The sequence below is a fragment of the Trachurus trachurus genome (assembly GCF_905171665.1).
Source record: "Trachurus trachurus genome assembly, chromosome: 1".
NCBI lineage: Eukaryota > Metazoa > Chordata > Actinopteri > Carangiformes > Carangidae > Trachurus > Trachurus trachurus.
The window spans coordinates 8,244,444-8,268,799 of record NC_139891.1 but is presented as its reverse complement, the minus strand read 5'-3'; the positions used below and the strand labels follow the sequence as shown (position 1 = coordinate 8,268,799).

The 24,356-nt window shown below is 43.4% G+C and overlaps 1 protein-coding gene across 2 annotated transcripts in view; it reads right to left on the bottom strand.

Moving 5' to 3' along the window:
- LOC310991023 (uncharacterized protein) overlaps positions 1 to 23,906 on the bottom strand; it is a 35,941-nt gene extending 12,035 nt beyond the window's left edge. For both annotated transcript variants that reach the window (XM_083978592.1, XM_083978591.1), the window contains exons 1-8: positions 23,806 to 23,906; positions 23,644 to 23,689; positions 22,649 to 22,737; positions 21,228 to 21,378; positions 18,219 to 18,419; positions 11,261 to 11,380; positions 6,438 to 6,548; positions 4,922 to 5,862 (exon numbers count right to left, since the gene is read on the bottom strand). In XM_083978592.1, coding sequence (XP_083834718.1) covers positions 4,922 to 5,862; positions 6,438 to 6,548; positions 11,261 to 11,380; positions 18,219 to 18,419; positions 21,228 to 21,378; positions 22,649 to 22,737; positions 23,644 to 23,689; positions 23,806 to 23,859 — 1,713 coding nt within the window. In that variant the 5' untranslated portion in view covers positions 23,860 to 23,906. The remainder of the gene's footprint in view (positions 1 to 4,921; positions 5,863 to 6,437; positions 6,549 to 11,260; positions 11,381 to 18,218; positions 18,420 to 21,227; positions 21,379 to 22,648; positions 22,738 to 23,643; positions 23,690 to 23,805) is intronic.
- Positions 23,907 to 24,356: the final 450 nt, after the last annotated feature.

Below are 24,356 nucleotides of genomic sequence, written 5' to 3'. Positions count from 1 at the left end.
AGGCAGCCATCGCACCTCTGAGAGAGGTGGGAATGCGCTTGGCAATGTACATAGACGACTGGCTTCTCGCAGCTCAGTCCCCACACCAAACCCAGGCTCACGCCACACTGCTCATGTCACATCTGGCCGCTTTGGGTTTCACGGTGAACCGGGAAAAGAGCGTTCTGATCCCGACTCAGAACATCAAATTCATCGGTCTATCTCTGGACTCGGTCGCGTTCAGAGCACGTCTGTCAGCGGAGAGAGTGGAGGCCTTTCAGGCCTGTCTGGCACTTTTTCGCAGGGGGACGAAGTTAAAGTTCAGAGTGTGTCTCAGGCTGTTGGGTCTTATGGCATCGGCCCTGGCGGTCATTCCGCTCGGTCGCCTGCACATGAGACCTTTTCAGCGGTGGGTGGCATCACTGAAGCTGAACCCGTCGCGCCACAGACACCGTCAGGTTTCAATCTCCGTGGCGTGCGTCATGGCGCTGCGCCCTTGGAGACGCACAACTTCTCTGACCACAGGGGTTACCATGGGAACCATCCTGGCCAGAAAAGTTATTACTACGGATGCTTCTCGTTCAGGCTGGGGAGCCACTTACGAGGGCAGGATAGTAAATGGCACGTGGAACTCACAAATGCAGTTACTTCACATAAACTGCCTGGAGCTTCAGGCTGTGTATCTGGCTTTGAAACACTTTCTGCCTCTTCTCAGAGGACAGCATGTTCTGGTCAGGACCGACAACACCACAGTTATAGCATATATCAACAGACAGGGCGGGCTGCGCTCGCGCCGTCTGCACATGCTGGCACACAGACTGATAACGTGGAGCTACTCCCACCTGTTATCGCTGAGGGCCACTCATGTGCCGGGCATACTGAACCTGGGAGCAGACCTACTCTCCAGGGGCGACCCTCGCTACAAGGATTGGAAACTCCACAGCGAGGTGATTGCCCAGGTTTGGAAGAGATACGGCAAGGCGAGAGTGGATCTCTTTGCATCAGAGGAGAACGCTCAGTGCCCCCTGTTCTACTCCCTCACCGGCCAGAGCGCTCCGATGGGGCTGGATGCTTTGGCGCACGAGTGGCCCCGTGTCCTCCTGTACGCTTTTCCCCCGTTAGAGCTGATCACTCCTACTCTCGCCAGAGTGCGAGAGAGGAATCTGTCTCTAATCTTGATAGCCCCCCGCTGGCAAGGGAAGAACTGGCTAGCGGAGATATTTCAACTCCTGTGCGGTCAGCCGTGGCGTTTGCCACTGCGCAGAGACCTCTTGACGCAGGCGCGCGGGGAGATTTTTCATCCTTATCCGGAGCGCATGGCTCTATGGGCCTGGCCCGTGAAAGGCTGAATTTGTCCACCGCTGGGCTCCCGCAGAGCGTCATCGCCACTATTCAGGGGGCAAGGGCTCCTTCTACGCGCGCCGCATATGATGGCAAATGGAGCGCGTTTGAAGAGTGGTGCGTAAAAGCGGGGATTTTGGCTTTTCAGAGCCCCGTGCCGGTTATCCTGACGTTCCTACAGGAGCTGTTGGATAGGGGCTTGGCTTTCTCTACAGTCAAGGTGTATTTAGCCGCCATATCGGCATGTCACATTGGCTTTGGAGACAAAACAGCGGGTCAGCACCCCCTGGTTTGTCAGTTCATGAAAGGCGCACGGCGCCTTCGACCTGTGTCCAAGAACTTGGCCGCTCCGTGGGATCTGTCCATGGTTCTGGATGTGTTGTCGGGCCCGCCTTTTGAGCCGCTGCTTCAGGTGGAGCTCAGAGAGCTCTCCCTTAAGACGGCTCTGTTACTCGCGTTGGCCTCGGCCAAGCGCGTGAGTGACATCCATGCATTATCGGTGAACCCGGCTTGTATGCAGTTTTTAGCAGGGGATTCTAAGGTTCTACTGAAGCCTAACCCTGCGTTTGTGCCGAAGGTTTTTAACCCGGCAATACCATATCGCCCTATTGAGCTGACGGCGTTCTATCCTCCTCCTTTTTCATCGCAGGAGCATGGGCGCATGAATACGCTCTGCCCGGTGCGCGCGTTGCGCGCCTATGTGGACAGAACAGCTGGATTCAGGAAATCAGAACAGTTGTTTGTGTCATGGGCTGCACCAACCTTGGGGAAGCCTCTCACGAAGCAGAGGTTGTCACGCTGGATTGTGGAGGCTATTGCCTTGGCCTATGAGAGTAAGGGTCTAGGGCCCCCCTCAGGGCTGCGCGCTCATTCCACTCGTGGGATGGCTGCGTCATGGGCATTGTTTCAGGGCGTTTCTATGGAGGAGGTGTGTGCGGCTGCCAGCTGGACTACGCCTCATACCTTCTCCAGATTTTACAGATTGGATGTTACTGTACCCACGATGGCTCACACTGTGCTGCAAGTGGGTTCAGCGACGGATGGAGGGCTGTCTATGTGATTTATGTCACGTTAATATCTGGTCCTCGAGATATGCTTGTCTGAGGCAATACGGGAGTCTCTATATCCCATAGTGAGATACCGAAACGAATGTTGAAAGAGAACTTTAGGTTAAGAAATTAACCCCCGTTCTCTGAAACATGAGTGAGGTATCTCACCAGATCACCCTCCTTGCCTGGAGCGAGGAAGAGGTGTTTTTTGCTCAGACTGAAGTACCGACGTGACGCCACGGTCTTATAGGGAGGAGGAAGACCCTCCCAGGGAGGTGACGTCACGTCTCTCTGCCAGTCAGGACTGGCGTAGTGGAAAATTGCTTCTGGGGACAAGCGCAGGGGGCGTGTCCCATAGTGAGATACCTCACTCATGTTTCAGAGAACGGGGGTTAATTTCTTAACCTAAAGTTCTCAGCTGCTCAGTGTACATCCATCCCCTGTTTCTATCTATGTTCTGCCTCCTTTGAACGTGGACCTTGTGACTACTGTGAAGAGCATGTGAAGTGCTGCCTGAGTGCTCTATTCAGTATCATTTCTTTTAATCAAACATTTTCCTTGATAAAAGTCAAATGGTGTAAAACTAACAAAGTCCTCCTCAAGGATCAGTTCTGGGACTTCTGCTCTTTGCCATAAACACCACCTCCCTCGGCCCAAGTATCTGCTCACATGTCCTCTCATGTCACTGCTATGCAGACACACCTCGCTAGCTATCGTTTCTCACCAGATGACCCCACTGTCTGTGAGTGAGTGTGGGTGTGGGTGTGAGTGGATCTCTCTGATATGTCCACATGTATAAAGGAACGCCACCTTCAGCTCAACCTCTAAGACTGAACTCCCTGTCAGCCCAGTCAGTCAGTCTTCATTGCTTTATCTCTGACCCCAACAAAGGTCAAAGGAACCTGGGTGTCATGTTTAATGACCAGCTCTCCTCCGACGACAACAGTGCATCTGTCTCTCCATCGTGCTGCTTTGTTCTTTACTGCATAGAAACTTAAAGGGATAGTTCAAAATTTTGGCAAATTGACCCATTGCCATAATCCCTATAGTTTTAGGAGTAGGTTCGTTACCTTTAATTGCTGGTGCAAGCTATTTTTAGAGTGGCGGAGCAGAGCCGCGAGCTGCTCAGAGCTACGCTACGGAGACTCTCATCGAACTCATCGTGCATCAGCGGTTTTGCATGAATTTACCTCAAAAACAACTCCGTCTCGTAACGTTCCGTTATTATCTCATAGTGTGATGAATATGCAGGTCACAATTTATCTACAAGAACGTTTTGGAAGTGTTGGATTGTGTATTTGATGAGTTTGATGAGGGAAACCAAGAAATCCCATTAGCCGTAGCGTAGCTCTGAGCAGCTCGTGGTTCTGCTCCGCCGTTCTAAAAATAGCTTGCACCGACAATTAAAGGTAACGAACCCACTCCTAAAACTTCAGGGATTGTGGCAATGGGCCAATTTGCCAAAATGTCAAGCTCAGTCCAGGCTGTTCTGGTCTGTGCTTTGCTACCTTGTCCTATCAGAGCTGGAGCCCCACTCCTCCAAGAGCAAACCCTTTCCTAAACCCCTACATGCCTAACCTGCACTTAAATGCACTTTTGGTACACTTCTTGTACAGTCTCCTTGCTTTTGTCGTCCTCAGTTACACTAAAATTCCGACTGCGCTGACATTTCACTGAAGTCCTTCATTTGTGACTCACTCATCAGACAAATGTAAATGTAAATGTCTGACTGTGGTTTCTTGACTCTAATTCAGCAAAGCGTCTGTGACAGCAGGCTCTAACTCAGTAACATCAGCGATATCACTTGTAGCAGCTCCGGCTCTTTTTCTCATCCTTCATAACCAAACCACAGCTCCACCAAGGAGTTCGTCCTTGTTATGAGCACAAGGGATCGTTACATAAAATCCCCCTTTTTATTAGTACAAGAATGAAAAAAATACGACCGTGGGCTTAATAGATTCCAACAGACGCATTAAAGAGAGATTAGCATCCGTGGGAGCAAACCCAAGAGTTTGAATAAGTGATTAGCATAATCATCTGCAAACATTTTGTTTCATTTCATTATTCAATGCAAATGTTGGTATGAAAACAAAACTCCTAGAGAACTTGAAGATTTCTCTATAGTGTTGAGCTTCGATGACATATTCATTAATCACTGTTTATATTTTCTTGGATTTTACTGTAATATAATGTAATTAACCAAGTATCCTCAGGGCAATTAGACTGCAGAATTATAAATACTAGAAGAAGATTTTCTCTGCTCCTTTTAATAGAGGCCAAGGGAAATACACTACTCACAAAAAGTTAGGGATATTTGACAAGAATATCCCTATAAAAAGTTCATGCTACAGTGATATTCTATCATTAAGTAGAAGGGTGCAATGGTCATGTCTTTATCTCAAACAAAAGCTAACAACAGTGTTGGCTGTAGCACAACAAAAATCTCAATGTCTCAGTAACTTGATCAACATTCAACTCCACCGGAAGAGCAAACCTGGCTTACTTTTTTGACGTTCGGAAAAAGGTGGATATGGTGTGAGTAGTGCCGGTACCTGTGTTTCCTCACAAACCAGGCCTTCAGGTACCATCAGGGGTCTAGGCGTGGACCTCCCCTCGCTGTCCACAGAGGGCGCCCTCTCACTGCCCCAGGAATGCGCCCGCTGCATCATGGCCTGGCGCTGAGGCCGGGGCAGCGTGGGGCTGCTCCCTCCGTCCACGCTGCTCCTGCTGACTCGGCCCGGCTCGGGGGGAGCTCCCTGGGCCGATGTTCTCCTAAAAGACAGGCTCTGGAGGAGACTTCTGGGGGTGTCGTACCACAGTCTGAGCAGGCTGGGCATCTGGTACTCCTCACTGTGCCCGTGATGAGATGCACTAGAGCTCGACCTGGAGGCACACGAGCCAGAGGAGGCAGCAGAAGTGTACTCTGGGGTAGGTGTGGATGGAAAAGGAGAAGGAGAAGCAGGAGGAGGAGGAGAGGAGGGGGGGAGAGCAGAGGGAGGTGAAGAAGGAGGAGGAGGAGGAGGAGGAGAGGAGGGGGGGAGAGCAGAGGGAGGTGAAGAAGGAGGAGGAGCAGGCAGGCTAGCCACAGAGCCAAACTCTTCTCCTCCTCCCTGGCTGGCCGTGTCCAGACTTCCCGTACACGAGGAGCAGCTCCCGGAGTAAGACGACTGGCTGCCTGCTGCTATCCCGATCCCGCTGTCTAAGGAGCTCTGCCGCCCGCTGTCGTGGAGACCGCGGTGATGGGGCTGGGCGGAGGAGGGTCGGGGCCCGGGGCCTCCCATCACGGCAGCGTAGAGCCGGTCATCCGAGCTGGTCAGGGCCTTCAGCGTGGAGGAGCTGGACGCCGTCTCGTTGGAGAGGTGCGGCCTCGCTAGTGGCTCCATCCTAAACGTAAGTCTGCTTCCGTAGCTCGTGTCCGATTGGCTGGAGGAAGAGCTGGAGATGCTGCTGCGGTCGTCCCCAGCAACGGACGTGCTGCAGCTGTAAGTGGAGGCTAAAGAAGAAAGAAACAGAGCTTCAAACATTTTAAATTTATTCATCCTTTAACACCAACCAGAAAGTTCAACTGTCATTTCAGAACGTTTAATTTATTATGAATAAATCATGTTTTTAATTTGGCTCTGGGTACAAAACTCCATGTCGACTGTTCTCATTTCAGGTCGCCCACAGGTGTTTCTATAAAGTGAGGACTGAAATGAAGTTTTACTTTCCCTCACTGAGCTTTAGAGTTAATCAGCTAACAGTGAATCATGACCCTCTGACTACACTGAGTTTCACACCTCTGAATAATATATTCACATAATTGAAAATAAGTGACAAAAACTTGCCCTGAATGTCTTCATAAACACAGACCAGTGATTAAGCCTTTACGCGGACAGAATGTCCACAAGCCCGAGCATACAGATGAGCGTAATGATGAGTCAGAAATTCATGATTTCTAGCAAAGTGCTGAGGGGCCCTGAGATAAAGCGTTCCCTGGCTCAGATACATTACAGAGTGCTCATGAGCTGCTTGCTCATACATACTCAGTCATGTGTACCCAGAGGTGAGGTGTACAGAATCATCTACCTGTGCTGCTCGCCAGGCTGCAGTGAGACAACATGCTCAGCCTTTTCTCCAGCTCTGACGCCTCTTGACTGATTCGTTCCTCTGCTGACGCGGGGTCAGCGCTGGGATCCGCTGTGTACACACATGACACACAGTACAGAGACATTACACAAACAGTAGAAATGATCTTCCTTGAGTTGTTACACTGTAGGCAGAGTTTAATACTAAAAGCTCTGAAGGTTAACATACTGTTACTGTTTAATATCAACATTTCACACCACACTGTCCCCTGGACATGTGTTTAATACATGATTCATATGCTGAAGATGTAATAAGTTTAAGCATGCAGTAGCAAATACCAAAATCCCCATTTGAGATATAATACATTGTTTTTCCTGGGGGCTGTTTAACACAGCTGTTGAATTCTGTGGAAGTTGTTTATAAAATCGGAAAATATTAAATCTCTGAAATGGGGGAATTATGGGAACTGGATTGCACTTAAATAGCACGTTTCCAGTCTCCTCTCAGCATTTCACTATACTTTCCACATTTACCCACTCACACATGAACGGGATGCCTTAACCCCTGATCTATTGATTACTGTAGAAGGCAGTCAAAGAAAAGCAGGCCATCCCATCATCAATAATATACACTCGCATACAAACTTTAAAGTTATTAACTAAATGTCCCTGATGAAAGACGCGGCATAAAAAAATATTGCACTACAATCAACTGAAATGGTCTTTAAAATTTGAATGAATCCCCTGCAGATATGGTGAAAAGCACACATACTTTGGTATACTACAATGTAATTTAGAAATACACATCTCACAAAACCAAGCCAGGAAACTGTGTCTGTGTTCAAACATCAAAGCAGAAGATTTAACAGTGCTACTATATGCATCATCTGTCTGACATATGTGTTTCCAACTGGCAGAGCAGCTTGTAAATTTAACATCTCCCAAAGGAGGTTATAGGCGCCTGCACTATCTGTTGAAACATCAATTTACTGCAAAATCCTGCCAATTACACACTTAATGCCTGCTATATATACATGCTGTAGAGGCGGTTGAGTGTAGGAGGTCTGACGGTTTGCATTTGCCGGTGTGCACACACTGCAGTGGGTCAGGGTGTTTGTGTGTATAGGTGTCAACAACCTAACCCTTGGATCACTGCCTCTGGACTGCAGCAGCTAATGCTAATGTGCAGATGCCAAGTTTCTTCACTACGCTATGTGAAGTGTCAGGTAACATTTGCTAACGTTGCTAGTCTGCACTAATTATAGGTGCTTCACAGCACAGAATGTCGCGGGGTTACAGTGGGCCCCAGAGCGGGCTGACATGAGTTGGCTCACAGTGGAATCAACTCTGATCATTTTTTAACCCATATGCTGCTTTTTTTTCCCCACCAACTCTCCTCACCCACACAACTGTTTGGCCATGTTGTTCTCTGTCTAATTCAGCACAATGGCCCCTTTACATATTAATGCTGCAACATACAAGACATAAACCATACATTGGTATGTTGTTTTTGTTATATTTTAACATATATTCAACCATTGCATTGTATGAACAAATACAAAGCATTTTTATACAAGATCGCTATAGGTTGATAGTAAATACTAATGCCATTAAAGGGATAGTTAAACATTTTGGCAAATTGGCCCATATTGCCATAATCCCTATAGTCTTAGCAGTAGGTTGGTTACCTTTAATTGTTGGTGCAAACTATTTTTATAACGGCGGAGCAGAGCTGCGAGCTGCTCAGAGCTACACTACAGAGGCTAATGGAGTTTCCCTCATCAAACTCATCAAATACACAATCCAACAACTCCAAAACGCTCTGGTGGACAAGTTGTGACCTGCACATTCACCACACTATGAGATAATAAACGGAACGTTACGAGACAGAGTTGTTTTTTAGGTAAGTTCATGCAAAAACGCTGCTGTACGCTCCCGTCAGGGGGAGTTTTTCGGCAAGCAGTCTCTGCATTTGCCTCGAAAACAACTCTGTCTCGTAACGTTCCGTTATTATCTCATGTGTGGTGAATGTGCAGGTCACAACTTGTCAACGAGAGCATTTTGGAGTTGTTGGATTGTGTATTTGATGAGTTTGACGAGAGAAACCAAGAAATCCCATGAGCCTCCGTAGTGTAGTTTTGAGCAGCTCGCGGCTCTGCTCCGCCGTTCAGCTTGCACTGACAATTAAAGGTAACAAACCTACTCCTAAAGCCTGGTTTATGCTTCTGCGACCCCTACGCAGACCCTACGCCGTAGCCTGACGCGCACCTCCAAAAAATCCTGACTACGACGCAAACCGCAAGGACTGTGATTGGTCCGCTCAGAACGTCAGTGTGGTAAATTCACCCGTTCAGCCTCGACTGGTCGGACGGACCACCTCTGCAAACGTCTTCTTCGTTGCCTGCGGCCTGCGCTTCAACATCTGGAATAAAAGCGTTTGTTTTTCAGTTGCCATTGTTTACTGTGACCGGAAGCAACGCGTTCCCTCGACGCAGAACTTCGAATGCTCAACGACGGCGTCGGGTCTACGCCGTACAGTAGCTACGCCGTCGACGCGACGCAGAAGCATAAACTACGCTTACGACTATAGGGATTATGGCAATAGGCCAATTTGCCAAAATGTTAAATTATCCCTTTAAAGTAGAACCTATAGCTGTGTGGTGGAGTAAAAAGCACAATTATGTTTTTTGTACATGTAGCAGGAAAAAGGAAAAACTTCAGTGCTCAGGTACGCTTGTGGACTTTTTGACTTTTTGACCTTACCAAACCTGTTGTGTTTGTCTCGTGCATTCGCACAAGGACGCAAGCACAGACACACATGCCTCTTAATGGTTTTACATGCAACAGCACAGAGCACAATGGAGGAGAAGAGCACTTGCACAAAACAGAAAAACAACTTTTCAAAATGTGAAAAATATTGGATTTCAGATGTTTTATATGGAAGGAAATGTATTGAGTATGTTTGTTGGACATCAAGGAAACACACAATGTGTTTCAGTGAAATATACAGAACATAAAAGAGAAAACCTCACAGTGCACCTGTGGAGTTTTTGACCACCTGAAATGGCACTGTGGAGCTTTTTATTTCTGATTGGGTGCCCATTTTGTTTGCAGATGTACAAGGATGCATGCTGGTGACACAACATACATTCCCGCCAACGGTATGGCTGTAATGTACTATGAAATACAGCAACATGTCAGGGAAGTAACACTTTACTTGACACCTATCTCTATAATAATAATAATTAGGACTGACCCAAAAAAATCGAAGCTTCGAAGCTTCGTTCGTTGCCATGGAAAATCGATCTTTAAGTCCATGACCAGCCGTCGAAGCTTCGATTAAAATTAATTTTATGTCCAGGAAGCTTCGATTATCAAAATATGATAATCGGGTCAGCCCTAATGCAGTTACAGTATAGCACTGTAGTTTTAAACACTCAAAAGTGTTTATAATGATAGTTATACACCTTTATAAGCCAATTATATCATATTATAACTATATTTATAATGCATTATCGATGTGGGCAATGTCAGCGAGTTACTAACAGTTATTACCTATTATAATACATGACCATATAAGTCATGATAAAATGCTTTATAGTGTGTTATGATTATTGTTATAAAGCATTATGATCATTTATGAGTGTTTATAACTATAGTTATAAAGTGCTATAACTGCATTATAACTCATTATAAGTATGTATAATGTGTTATAGAGATAGGTGTCAAGTAAAGTGTTACCAAAAAAGGTTCAAATAAGTCAATGTTGCCAGAGCATTTAGCACTTTTCTACAATCTACACAAGGTGCACGAGTGTGAAAGTTAATGTGACTTTGGAAAACTCCACAGGTCACCTTGAGGTTAAGGGCTTGAGTTCTACTGCACAACTACACACTCGCTGTTTAGATACACGCAGCGAGCCCACACAGTGTGTTTAAGAAGACAGGCATTTGAGATGAGTTTCTGGAGTCCCTCTGCACCAGAGAACTCCCTGAGAAGCAATAAATAAATAATGTTATAGACATTTGACTTGACAGGAAAGTCAAAATCTAATGGAGGGGAAAACTAGGCGCAGGTCAAAATAGTCAGATGCTGTTATATTCAAGAGATAACAGACTATGAGAAAGTGTGAGGTGTAACTCAACACTGGCAGTAAGTGATGCTGAAACGTCTCTCTCCTATAGTCAGCTGTTGAAGTATTAAAACATATACAAGCTGGAGGAAGGTGTAGGTTTCCCTCCATGTTGGCATCCACCTTTATGTTTAGCAGTTTCACTTAAGTGCATATGTCAAAACCCAAAAACAGACCCTGAGGCATGTGAGTGTGCACAGTATGAGCACATTCCCCCAGCAGAGAGTGTTTATCTCCATGTCTCCTCAAAGGTATCATAGAGTTGTCACATCCTCTGCATGTGTCGTGTTCAACTCTTTCTGACTGTCATGAACCCGTCTGTCTCCACATTCATGGTCTCAGAAATGCCTGTGAAATTAGCAGTGTGTTACAACGGCACACAAGTCACACACAAAGGCGTGACCCCTAAATCCACGTGGTGACCCTCAGGGTTTTAAGCATGTGCTGTTTCCGTTAGCATGACACCGGCACAAATGCTAAACATGCACACTAAACAGGCAGTAAACCTTTCTCTTGGAAGTCACAGAGCCGCATACCAACACGGCTGATCACTTCAGATCACAACAATGGATGTCCTTCGCAAATACTACGGTGGATACATCCCAGGTAGAATACCACAATTTCTGAATACATTGCACTTTGATTCTTTCGTGCACTCATGATTCTGTTTGAAGTTTTGTGAGTGTGTTCACCTGGCAGGGAAGGTCGCAGGCCATGTGGGGCCCTGCTGGGGTTGATGCCCCTGACGATGCAGTCGAACAGATAACTGATCTGCTCTCCTTCTGAACAGGACAAGAAGAAAACACCAGCCCCTGGGAGAAAAGATGGGGAAGAAGCAAACAGCAAATGTCATCAGATATAAAGTAGCAAAATTTAAAAAATGGTAAGTCGCGTGGCAAAATAAAATGTGTAATATTGAGTAAAAACTACATTTTGAGGAAGGCCAAACAATATTGGGCGAGGTTGAGAAGGCTGCTGTAGAGCCACGGCTGTTCTTTGAGCCAGCCACAACCTTTTCTTCTAAAGGTTACATAAAAGGTCTATCAATTCATCCGCCTCTCTCCTATCAAGCCTACACAAAGGTGGGAGTCTGCAAAAACATGAGACAAGCTAACAAAAAAAGAAAGAAAGAAACATCAAAAGATAGTGGAGATACTGCAACGACAGCCCTTACTCAGTTCAAAACAAAAAAAAATCATCTTTGTTCGCACAACATTGCACTACTAAACTTAACATTTTACTTAGTCTACTCTATTTTATTAAGTGTCCATCAACTACATTTAAAGTGGAGCATTATTTAGCTCCCCAAGCTGAAAAACTGTTCTTTTTATGGCCTGATTCATCACTGCACATTAAATCTAATTGAGGCCTATTAGCCCCATTAGCCTTCATATATTTTATAGTATTTTTTTGAGTCGGTGGAAAAGCTTGGACTACTTATTGACTCATCAGCCCAGTCAGTTTCACATTGAGCAAAGTATGAAAATAACAGATAATAATCGCCATTAGCTGAAAACCAGGAGTTCATACAGTGAATATTTTACACCAACGGTATAAAACATGACTGAAAGAAGACGACTGGCCTGAACCGAAAAGACTTAAGAGACTTTTGAGACGGAGACAAAGACATGGACAGAGTAACAGTGGTTTCCAGTCTCTGAACTCAGCTCAGTCACACATTTCCAGGGATTGGATAAAATAATAGAGATGCTTTACAAAGTGTTGTCTTTCACAGTAGCACTTCAATAAAGATGATTTTCTATGAATGCACATCTCATAGCCTGAGGTGATTACTCGACTGTGGCCTGAATGATCTGCTTATTTCCCATTTTCTTCACATTTAGCTGTGTGGATATTTCTATGGATTTCACACCAGAGAGTGTAATGGGGTCTTATATTTTATCCTCACCATTTACATCACTACACTGATGGTAAGCAGCCTCTCACTTCAGCCTCCAAATGACCATTGGTTCATTACATTGACTGTATAACTCCCTAATGTATCCTACACTTTGCACAGAGATGCTTATGTTCAATTTGCTTCTAACAGATTGAACGTAGAAACATTTGTACACAGAGAAGTGAAATGAGAACTGCAGCTCGTTCTGCTCTTTCCTTTTTATCTGGTGTGAAGAAAAAACATTACCAGAGGCCTTGAGAGGCTTTTTCCTTCAATTTTGGAACATTTTTAGCCTTTATGGGGCAATGTCATCATTCCAGCATTATAAAAATAATGCGAGGATCTGTTGGGATGAAATAAGCTGCATTTCTCAATTTTCTGTAATTTTCTCAGAAGGCATTTTTTGGCAGTCATACCTGCATTTATTTTTGATTTGTTATGAACACCAAGGGGCCTGGTGGAACTGGACCTCATTTATTCCTCACAGATATGGAGGGTTCAGCTGCGTGTCTTAAAGGAGACAGATCCTATTTTCTTATTGTACTGTCAAAGTAGCGATGAATTGTATTAATTAAATACACCGCAAAAACAAATCTTACCAAGAATTATATTTAGATTATATATATACTGTATATATATTATTATATTTCTAGTCAAAACAAATCTCATTATACTTAAAAATAAGAAAAAGTAACTTGTTTTTAGACACTTTTTACTTATTTCAAACATGTTTTCACTTGAAATAGTGGAAAAATCTGATAGTGGAGCAAGTTTTTCTTCCTTATTACAAGCACAAAAAACTTGGCAGATTTTCCTACTTATTTCATGTGAAAATATGTTTGAAACAAGTGAAAATGATCTAAAAAAAAAACAAAAAACAAGTTAATTTGTAGGTGATGATTATTATTTTAAGTGGAAAGCCATTAGTTTTGACTAGAAATTAGACATTTTGACAAGAAAAAAGACAAATATTCTTGGAAAGATTTTGAGTTTTTGCAGTGTATGGAGAAGAAGCAGCTTTTCTGTCGGATTACACCGCGAAAACAAAACGTCCGACAGTTGGGGACTGACATTCATCCAACTGGTTCACACAGGCAATCTGTAATAGATCGAAGGCAGCTGGATCTTGATCTTCAAGATGTTACACCCCGTAACCAAGACGATTCAATGCTGTGTGTCTGACAACAGGTGGAGAGTCAGAGACACTTTAACCTCTGTGTGTTATTCACACCTAAATGTCACACCAAAGTTGCTGAGTTTGTCTTTTACTTTACACTTGTAGAGACTCAGGGATCAGGACCAATAAAACGCTGCACGACATAATGTGTGGTAGTGTCACAGAAAACACAAAGAACAAACAACCCCACACGTGCAGTGGCATACTATTGCACTACGACATGAAATGTGTGACTGTGTATGTCTTTATGTCCACTGTGGGATATGGAAAGATCGCTGACATAGTCTGTCAGCTTAAAATTGTTTTTATCTAGATCACAAGCTCTGACAGCCATCCAAACCCCACAGAGGATCATCTATTACTGTGTCTGCATGTACACCCTGAGATGTGTGTGTGTGTGTGTGTGCGTTGCTGCAGGGTTGCCATGAACACGTGAGGATGATAAGCAAGAAAATAAATATCTGTCCAGCTAAGACACAGGCTCTGCTCCAAACATCATCCATTACAGAACATGGTGACCTCATTATCAGATCTCACGGAGCACTGATATGACTTTATACTGATTCACTGCTGTGAAGTGTGTGTGTGTGTGTGTGTGTGTGTGTGTGTGTGTGTGTGTGTGTGTGTGTGTGTGTGTGTGTGTGTGTGTGTGTGTGTGTGTGTGTGTGTGTGTGTGTGTGTGTGTGTGTGTGTGTGTGTGTGTGTGTGACGCTACAACCAACAGCACCCGCTCCAACACACATCCATGTATCCTCCAGCTCAACTGATCACTGCCTGGTAGAAGGGTCTGCACAGCAGGACGACCCACCACCGTCCCAGAGGACCAACTGGTTGTCTGTTAGGGAATGTGTGTGAGTGTGTGTGTCCATGGCGGTTAAAAGGCTTGTTGTGTCACTGTGGTGAACATCCTCAACTCTGCAGCTAGAAACTGTATCGTCTGAGGCGCAGCTGCAGCAGACAGCACTGCGGCAGTCAAGGGTAAAATATTTTTATACAGCAGCATTAGATGACCGAGAGGCCCACTTACCGATCTGCTCCTGCAAAAAGGCCTCGAGGGAAATTATGGAGCTGAGAGGGTAAAAGAGTTACTTTATAAAACATTGGTTCAAAGCACTTCTTCTGTAATTATTCTGCACCGTGCATTTACACATCTCAGCTTTAACGGTGGTCATGGCCGGGCCGTCCGTTGTACACATGCTCTGCCACTTTCCTTCTTTTCAAGTATGTAAAACATGAGTGTAATTAAAGAATGTGTCTTTGCAGGGGTTTGTCATGTAGAAGCACATCAGTATGTGGGTTTCTATGTATTCTCATCTTTTTGCATTAATCATCTCGGCCCTCTCAGCTTCAAGACGCCAGCAGCAGCTTCATTAGGAGACATGCAGATTTGTGATCACATATCGAAAAATATATGATTGAGTTGAACTGATTAGATGATTTTAAATGAAATTAAAGAAATAAAAAAAACAATCAGAAACATGTTTTATAATTGATTAATCATTTCATAGGTTCATTGTCACAGTAATCCAAATATCTCTAGGTTTTGGACATCTGCTCCTTGTTGCAGCCCCTTAATATAATCAGGATTTAAAGTATTGTATAAATTAGCATCTATTAGCTTTGTGTGCAGTTTAGCTGATTTATCTGCAGGTGGTTAATAGAAAAGTTGTACTGCATTATTTAACACAGGTAGGCACTGACCACAACAGGAATGAATCAGCAGCACCTCTCTGGGCACAACAGGCGTGTGGACTGGTGATGGCTGGAAAAGCACCAGAGGATCTAATGACATGAATAACAAGCCTGTTGAGTTTAGTTAGGTGGGACAGCGAGTCCAGATGCATAATACAGGAGCCTTCCTGCCGGGTCTGTGAGAAAAGTCACATTTTAAATAGACTGGCATGACGAGAAGCAGTCAAACTGTGGAGAGGTAAAAGCCTGAATAATTTTGACTCTGGAAATGTTTTGGTTGTTGGTTTTCTCTGACAGTTTCTGTAAACAGTGGGACAGACGGCTGGTGATTGAGAAAACAGGGTGCATTGTGTTTGTGATAAAGAAAAAATAAAATCAGAGAGAGTGTGTGTGACTGGGAGTGTACTTTTTGGTGTAATGGATGAAATGTGACTTTAAGTAGAGAAATTGGTTTGTAAATGCCAAATAGAAAATCTGCCCTGAGTGAAACCAGACAACACTGTGATGTGTCACCAAATACAAATAAACAAGTAAAATGTAAACTAACACCCTGTTTTACCTCACACTCATGCCAGGAATGTCACTTGCCGATTGGACTCTCACATCACACTCTGTTTCTGCAGCCATGCCAAGATGGCCTCTCTCTGCTGCCCCTGTGACTGCTGGGTAATAATATGCAGATGAGGTGAGGGAGAAGTCTGTGATTGGCTGTACAGGCAACAGCAATTTTATGATTGGTGTGTGAGCATGTCAGGGAAGGCAGGTATTTATAGATGTGGCTCATGAGAAGCCTGAAATCAGAGCCTCTGGACCTCATGGTTATTCCTGTAGGGGCCATGAGTCTGTTTGCACACACACACACACACACACACGGAGGTAAATGTACCATAATTGCATATGGCAACTCAAAAACACCAACTTCAAAACAAAAAACCTCTGTGAATAGAGTTTGCACTATGTAGCAGAACTGACAAAAAGCGTATTGGCCTTTCACATACATACAATCATGAAAACAGCAGCTGTTTGCACGTTAGTCATTAAATCCGACATAATGTAAATTACAACAGTGTCCCATTCAACATTTTTTTTGCTGCCAATGTCTCTATGTCTCTGTTTAACACTTTACAATAAGGGTCCCTTAATTAACGTTAGTTAGTACATTATAAAGCGTTAATGAACTGTTTACAGATATATACAATCATTATTATGTATTACTGTACTTAGGATTAGGAAACACATGAATTAATGTAGCCTATTAGGAAGCAGTTAATTAATGTTTACTACTCAAAGTTAGTTAATAAATTTAAAAGTTGAATAATGTAATGAGTTATCATTATGTATGCATTACTCAGCATTAATTAACACATAAGTTCGTGCTTAATAATGTACTAACTAACGTTAATTAAGGGACCCATTGTAAAGTGTTACCCTGTGTCTCTGTGTCACACACACCTCCCCACCCTAAAACACTCACTCCTCTCATTCCTCACATTCATGTCCACATCAGCTGGACATTCAGAGGATACCTCAACCCTGGCAGCCAGACACACACACACACACACACACACACACACACACACACACACACACACACACACACACACACACACACACACACACACACACAGCATTATTTGGTAGGCAGGCGTACTGTACAGTGTGGTTGGTTCATACATAGAAAGTCATTTCTATCACGGATAGAGTTACTCTATAAACACCTGCAATACATCACTGATTTTCATATGAGCTACAGTGACTGTGCAGCATGGACAATGTTATCGGTCTCACATATGTCCATGACAAAAATTAAATTAAAGGGAATTTTTTTTTTGCATGAATTTACCTCGAAAACAACTCTGTCTCGTAACGTTCTGTTATTATCTCATAGTGTGGTGAATGTGCAGGTCACAACTTAATAATAATAATAATAATTCATTTAATTTATATAGCGCTTTTCAATAACCCAAAGACGCTTACAAGGACACCAGTTTTTTTTTGGAGTTGTTGGATTGTGTATTTGATGAGTTTGATGGGGGAAACCAAGAAATCCCATCGGCCTCCGTAGCGTAGCTCTGAGTAGCTCGCGGCTCTGCTCCGCCGTTCTAAAAACAGCTTGCACCGACAATTAAAGGTAACAAACTGGCCCATTATGGCAATGGGCCAATTTGCCAATATGTTGAACTATTCCTTTAATGTTTTTCTTTTACCAATGTCCTGTCCTTAATGGCTTTAAAATCACTTCATAAATACACAGCATTTATATACAACTTGTAGCCTAATCATGTGGCAGGAAACAGTCTCCATTTAGTCACCTGCAGCATTTCATCAGATCACATCTTGAACCATGATTCTCGAAAATCATATGATATGATCAAAGACAGAACAACAACAACTAGACCTGCTGCTCACTACACTGAACCTACACCTACACTTAAACTTCAGCTCTGACTCCAATTTATATGGGAAAACGGGCATCTAATATCTGGACATTGACCAAGTGAGAAAATATTTTTCCCCACTCTGAAACCAGTATATTCCTCTGTCAGACATCAGTAATCTTTACTTGCAAAATGCACACAACAGTATTTACACATGTGAAGAGAGCAACAGTGTTAGCCGTGACAGATTTCTTCCTGTTTGTTGAACACTGAGAACATTTAAAGTGGTGCTTTTATTCTGAAGGACTCACATCACTGAAGTCCCCGGTTTCTCTGATCTTGCATCATTTTCAAGCGCAAAACAACAACACAACACAGTCAGGAATGTGAGCGTAGCTCATCAACTATAGCCGCTTTTCGACTGGTAATGCTAAATCGATGTTGTTTATGGCCGCAGGCTGTTTGTGTAACTTCACAGGGCAAAAAGTCCATCAGTTACTTACAGTATCCACAGCGAGTCCCCCCCTCAAACACGAAGCCATTTGGCACAGCACCATATCGACGCAACGCCGACAACTTCCAGTGGCCAATGACGACAGGGGGGAGACCTCTAGTGAGGACCAACAGGTTGTTGCACAGGTGGAGAGACGCGGGGCCACTTTCCAGCTTGGTGCCCGGTTCCACATTGACACTGAACCTATGAACTGAAGCACATAGAGACAGACAGATGAGAATAGGATAGATAGATAGATAGATAGATAGATAGATAGATAGATAGATAGATAGATAGATAGATAGATAGATAGATAGATAGATAGATAGATAGATAGATAGATAGATAGATAGATAGATAGATAGATAGATAGATAGATAGATAGATAGATAGATAGATAGATAGATAGATAGATAGTTTCATATACTTCACCAGAATGGCTTCAAGAAAATTGAAGATTAATTTATCATAAAACACATTCATCACACAACAGATGAGGTGCAACACACACACACACACACATGGCTGCAGAATGTAAATGATGGCTGTGATAATGATGATTAAGCAGTTCTTTAAGCTCTGCTGGCTGCACTTTGTCATCACTCAGTTTGTGCAGATGGTCGTTACTCAGTGCCAGGTCTGCCTCACTCTCTCACAGTCACACACACTGTACAGTGTCATATATGGTGTAAGTCAGTGTCTACACAGTATGTAAGATGTAAGATGTAGTGACATTATAGTTAAGATGCATGACATGATGTGATTATCATGAAGTGCAGGGAGAAAATATGAAAAAATATAGTAAGAAATTCAAGTCATAGAATAATGAGAAAACCAACTCTTGCAGGCAGGAAATGGGTGCTTTGAAAAACGTTAAGAGAAAATGCAGAATATGCTATCTGTAATTGGCATGAAACTGTTTTTTACATTTGGGGTGAAGAGGCCATGCAGCAGTGCTGTAGCCAAACCAGAGGAATGAAGACTTTTGTTTGGTAAATAAAGCTGCAGTGATCAGCAAGAGGAAAGAACTGTCTGAATGACTGATTCTCATTTAGCTAACAGTGATAGAGCAATCATTTAAAACAATTTTCTGCTTCAGAAACCGTAACTATAAAACTTGTGGTTCAATACTTAACAGTGGGTGGCTTTTTACATATAAAATAAATATAACTGAATATACTGTAGGTATTCCGTGTGGAGTGGAATGGACCAAAAAGAACAAAGCTATTGTTATTAAATGTTCTCCAACATCAGCTCTCCATAGAAAACTTCATAACTAAGTGTAGCTCATTATTTCTGGGCTGAGATAAAACTGTGAGAGATTCACACAGTGACAAAGGGATGGAATATTTGTGGATACTGTGATTAAGGGATGGAGCCACCAAACTGTCCTGCAGGTGACACTTTGAGAGCAAGAGGAAGAATTACTTGTTTTGAAATATGAGTTCTGACAGTACTGGGTCTGCCCACAGTAACTCACAGCCCGGGTGTGAAGTGCAGTTAGAAATCAGTCAGGGCTTATTTAAATATGTTATTAAAATTCATGAAGGCTGAAAGGGCATTTATCAATAAGACTGATAAAAGAAATCAGAACAGGTAAAAAGTTATTTTACAAGTTTCAGTTTTTAACTGCTGCAAACCTCTAACTGAAGAGTAATAGCCACATTTTTAACAATACAATTCTTAACTGAAACAGTAGGTAAAAGAGCACTTAATTAATTTATAACTGATTGCACACCAGAAAATGTGCAATCATAAATTAATCTATAAGAATATGATAGGCTAGATAATTCAAACTAAAAATGGGTTTCATTAAAGCAGCAATGAGTGCATCATCTAAAAAATACATGAATGTAATCATAAATAAATAAATACTAGAATTTTAAAATCTATTTGAAAATGCTGTTTAAAAAGAGACATAAATAAGTCTTCCCCGTGACATTTTGGGTCTTGTGTTGGTAAATCAATGTAAATTAGGCACAGGACGTAAGAGAGCCTCATAGCTTCTAATTGTAGGAGCGACTCCACAATTCAACAATATAAAGTGGGATTGAGTTTCTGCTGGCACACGTGGGTCTTACCCACCCCTCTCTCCCCTTTGCCTCAGAGAACCACTTTTCACTGAAAAGAAGTGTGTGAAGTCGAGACAGCAGAGAGATGAAAGACAGATTGTATCCGTGTGTGTAATTCCCCCTGTCATTCCTCTGATCCTCACCAGCATATGACCTCCACTGGCTTCTCCTCAACCTTTACCAGTGATTGTGGGCTGAGCTTCACTGCTGCACATCCTCACCCAAATCCAGCCAATCAGAGGGCAGGGTCATTTATGTGGTGATCTTGTTCGGTATTTAACTGTCAGCCAATGAAGAACTGACAAAATTATGGTTTGAATGCACATAGCAGGCCAAGTAATCATATTTTATACTATAATAACAACAACAAGGAGCAGGGCGCTGATTTGCTGACTCACAGTCAGTCAGTCAAACTGGCCTGCAGCAGCTGCTGTGATCCGTGTCCCTCAGACTCATCCTCTGCTTTCACTTTAATTCAGAACCAATGAACTGTACTGTATGATACTAAGAGTCCAATCACAGTCTGTTTCCTATTCACACTTACAACTGCTCAGTGGTGTAAACAAACTTGATAAGGCCGGGTTGGAATTGAAAAGCTCTAATTACAGACCAGCCTAAATAAGGGGACCGGTGTTGCTGAAGCTTCTGTTGAAGATCAAGTCATATTTGATGAAAAGACTTGATTAGACAATATTTCAAATATTCAATCTGATTCAACCAATGACATGGTTCCCCACCAACACATTTCTGTTGACACTGCAAAGAACTGATTGAATTAAATTCACTTAAATTAAAATTCCAATTTCAAAAGCTAATTTTTGATGTGTCATATCCAGCTGCAGCTTCATCAACCAGCTCTCCCCTTCAGATTATTACCCCTTTATAGATCACATCCTTGAGCAGCTGCTGGGCTTTGCCACATCCACACATAGGATCAAACCACTGACCTTCTCCCAGGCTGTAGCGGACACGGGCATCCCAGGCCAGCAGAGCCTCTCGGCTGTTGAAGCCAAGGACCAGCATGTGCGCGAGGCAGAGTATGGTGAGGGTGTAGGATACGCCATCATACCCTGGACCTGGCTCTACACCACAGATGCCCTGAGGGTGCAGGGGAAAAATTCATTAAAAAAACTGACTCAAAAGAGCTCCTTCTCTACTGATTGAGGTCACATGGATTTCAGCAAATTAAATTCCGATATCAGGTGTGAATACTTTTGCAGCCACCGGAAGTGGCAAACTGAAAATGAAACACAACAGTATCTCAAATATCACAGAGTGAGCTGTCTGTCCAATGACAGCTGGACTCGTGGATGTTTCAGCAGGTCCTGCGACTGGTGTCTTTGGTCTGATGCACTTTATGGACATTAGATCAGTTGATACTTACTAATAATTTATCCTTGTTGATAATTTTCACTTTATGAGCCCTTTAATCCTCTGCCAGTATAGGATTCATGTGCAGAACCATCACATCACTGAAAGTGCTGGTTTTGACTTTTTTTTTTCCTCCACAATATCTTTGAGTTTAAAGCAGCATAGCAAAAAGAAATAGTCTTTGGCATTCATGCCATACAAGCATATAACAACATGCTTCTCATGTTATTTAAACAGATGATACTGTGTATGCCAATTAATGTCCTATCGAATGATACAATGTAAAACTATGGGTGTCTGAAAAAAAACAGAAAAGAAATAAGGACAATAAAATTAAAAAATAATAAAAATAAAAGATATTAATAATCACAATCTTGGAAACTGCTATATCCACAGCAATTATAATTGATTCGATTGTCTATTATAAGTCTAAGTCCTTGTCATATTCAATGAAGGGCCTCCATATACTGTACATTCAAATATGTGCTGTTTAGCCTTCAGTATGTAAGTAACTTTGTGTTTGTTTGTTTTGCATCTATCTGTACATGGGTTGACTATTGAAAATGTAACAAATTGAAGCAGAAAACTAGTGTCTATGAAGCATGTATATCCGACGCACACAGGAGATTGTATCCATGTATGGCATTTATGCAATTGCGTCTTTTGGCTCTTTGTCAGTTTCAATTGTTTTGTTTTTCTCACTACTGTTTTTTTTTTTTTTTTTTTGAAAACTCCATAAAAAACAATTTGAAATCAATGAAAGTGCTGGTTTCAAAAACCTAATTTATACTGTGGCAACTTGCCACTCATCCCAATATGACCCAGCTGAGTTCATTGTCCATACGGTATTTACATCATCTGGTCAAGCCCAGGTGCTGGGGCCATCAGTCTCATGACAGCAGCAGAAAGCCTGAGGTGTAGTACAGTATATGATGCAACACAACCACAGAGCTATAAACGAAAAAAAACCTGCCACCCATGCAGCAGCTGAACGCACCTCCAGTGTCACATTGAGCCTCTCCTTGTGGCCGCTGCTCCTCTCCTTCCCCTTCTTCCTCTCCTTATACACCAGCAGAGACAGACAGTCTGAGAGAGACAACAGGACACACAGGCACAGAGCGGGGAACTTTATATATTAAAAAAAAACTGACAGGCTTAAAACTCCATTTTATGATTAATAGCAGAATGTGAAACAACATCAGTGTCACTTTGTTTTCTGTAATCCTTCTGTGTGCCAGCCTGTGTTTATGGCACAGCTGTCATAACACATCCTAAAACAATGAACTGATCCACTAGCACAGCTGATGATGAAAGTGAAGCCACAAATATACTCCACACACACACACACACACACACACACACACACACACACACACACACACACACACACACACACACACACACAGCCAGAGAGAGAGAGAGAGTAAGCCTACATTATTCCCACCACTCTTGCCAGTTTCTACAAAGGCATTACAGTTCCATATACATAATGTATGGTTGTATTGTGATTTCATCTTTAGTGAAACTCCAGTGAGACTTTAACACATGCAGCTTTGATATTCTGCCCAACTTGCAAAGAGGAACCTCTGTTGTGACTCTGGCAGTGTCACATTTTATGTCTATGTCTTTCAGGCTTTCAAATAATTAACTTCAAATCCAAACGGCACTTAAACCCCCTCAGGAGTTGATATCCGGACTCTTAATTTGAAGGATCCTGGCAGGACTCGGGTTTTGGCTGCGCAACGTTAAGGTGATTTTGGTCATTTATATGAAACCAACGATCAGCTGATGTATTGCGTAAATGTGGCGCGCGGCCAAGGCATTGGCGCGCGGCCAGCAGTCTAATTGACAAATTGTGATTAGTTAAACAGCAGAAAATTGGATGGGATTAATGCTGAACGGTGCTGGTCTCTGGAAAATGCGTTAAAAACCCCGGACAGCGAATATAAAGAGCAGGACATAAAAATAGAAGCCACGGCGCACATAGCCTACCTGCGACCGGAGAGGGCTTCCGAATCACGACCCACCGAGTCTTCCACTGTGGAGGAGTGAAGCAAAGAGTCAATAAGTCACCGCGTGGATCCCTGCGCTCGTGCCGGGCAGCGTGGACACGTTTACATGGCCAGAAATGTGAAGAAAATAGTTGGAACTGACCTTTTTTCCATCTCTGAACTTGACTTGTCCCTCCGCGACAACTGTATCCGTCATCTTCTGTCATGGTTCCGAGCAGCTGTGTGTGTGTGTGTGTGTGTGTGTGTGTGTGTGTGTGTGTGTGTGTGTGTGTGTGTGTGTGTGTGTGTGTGTGTGTGTGTGTGTGTGTGTGTGTGTGTGTGTGTGTGTGTGTCGCCTCCCCCAGCCCGCAACGAAAGAGAGAGAGAGAGGGGTCACTTTTCAAAATAGCCTTCACAGCGCAGGCCCCGCCGGCAGACTGCTCTCTCTCTCCCCGGCCATCAGACCACCGGAGCGGGCAGAGGCTCCGTCCTCCTCCTCCCCCCCTGCGGAGCGAGTTAGTACAGTTGTCATCCCGTGTCAAGTGCTTATTGTTTACAATGGAGCTAATTCGATTAAAAGCGCATAACTCGCGCACCTTTCACTTAACTGGTGAGTCTGGCACTCGGCCGGGTGTTAGACAGGGATTCAGGTTGCCTTAATGCTTAATCAGCGGAGCCTCGGTGCTGTCTGTGGAAAGCCAGTTAATCTGGAAA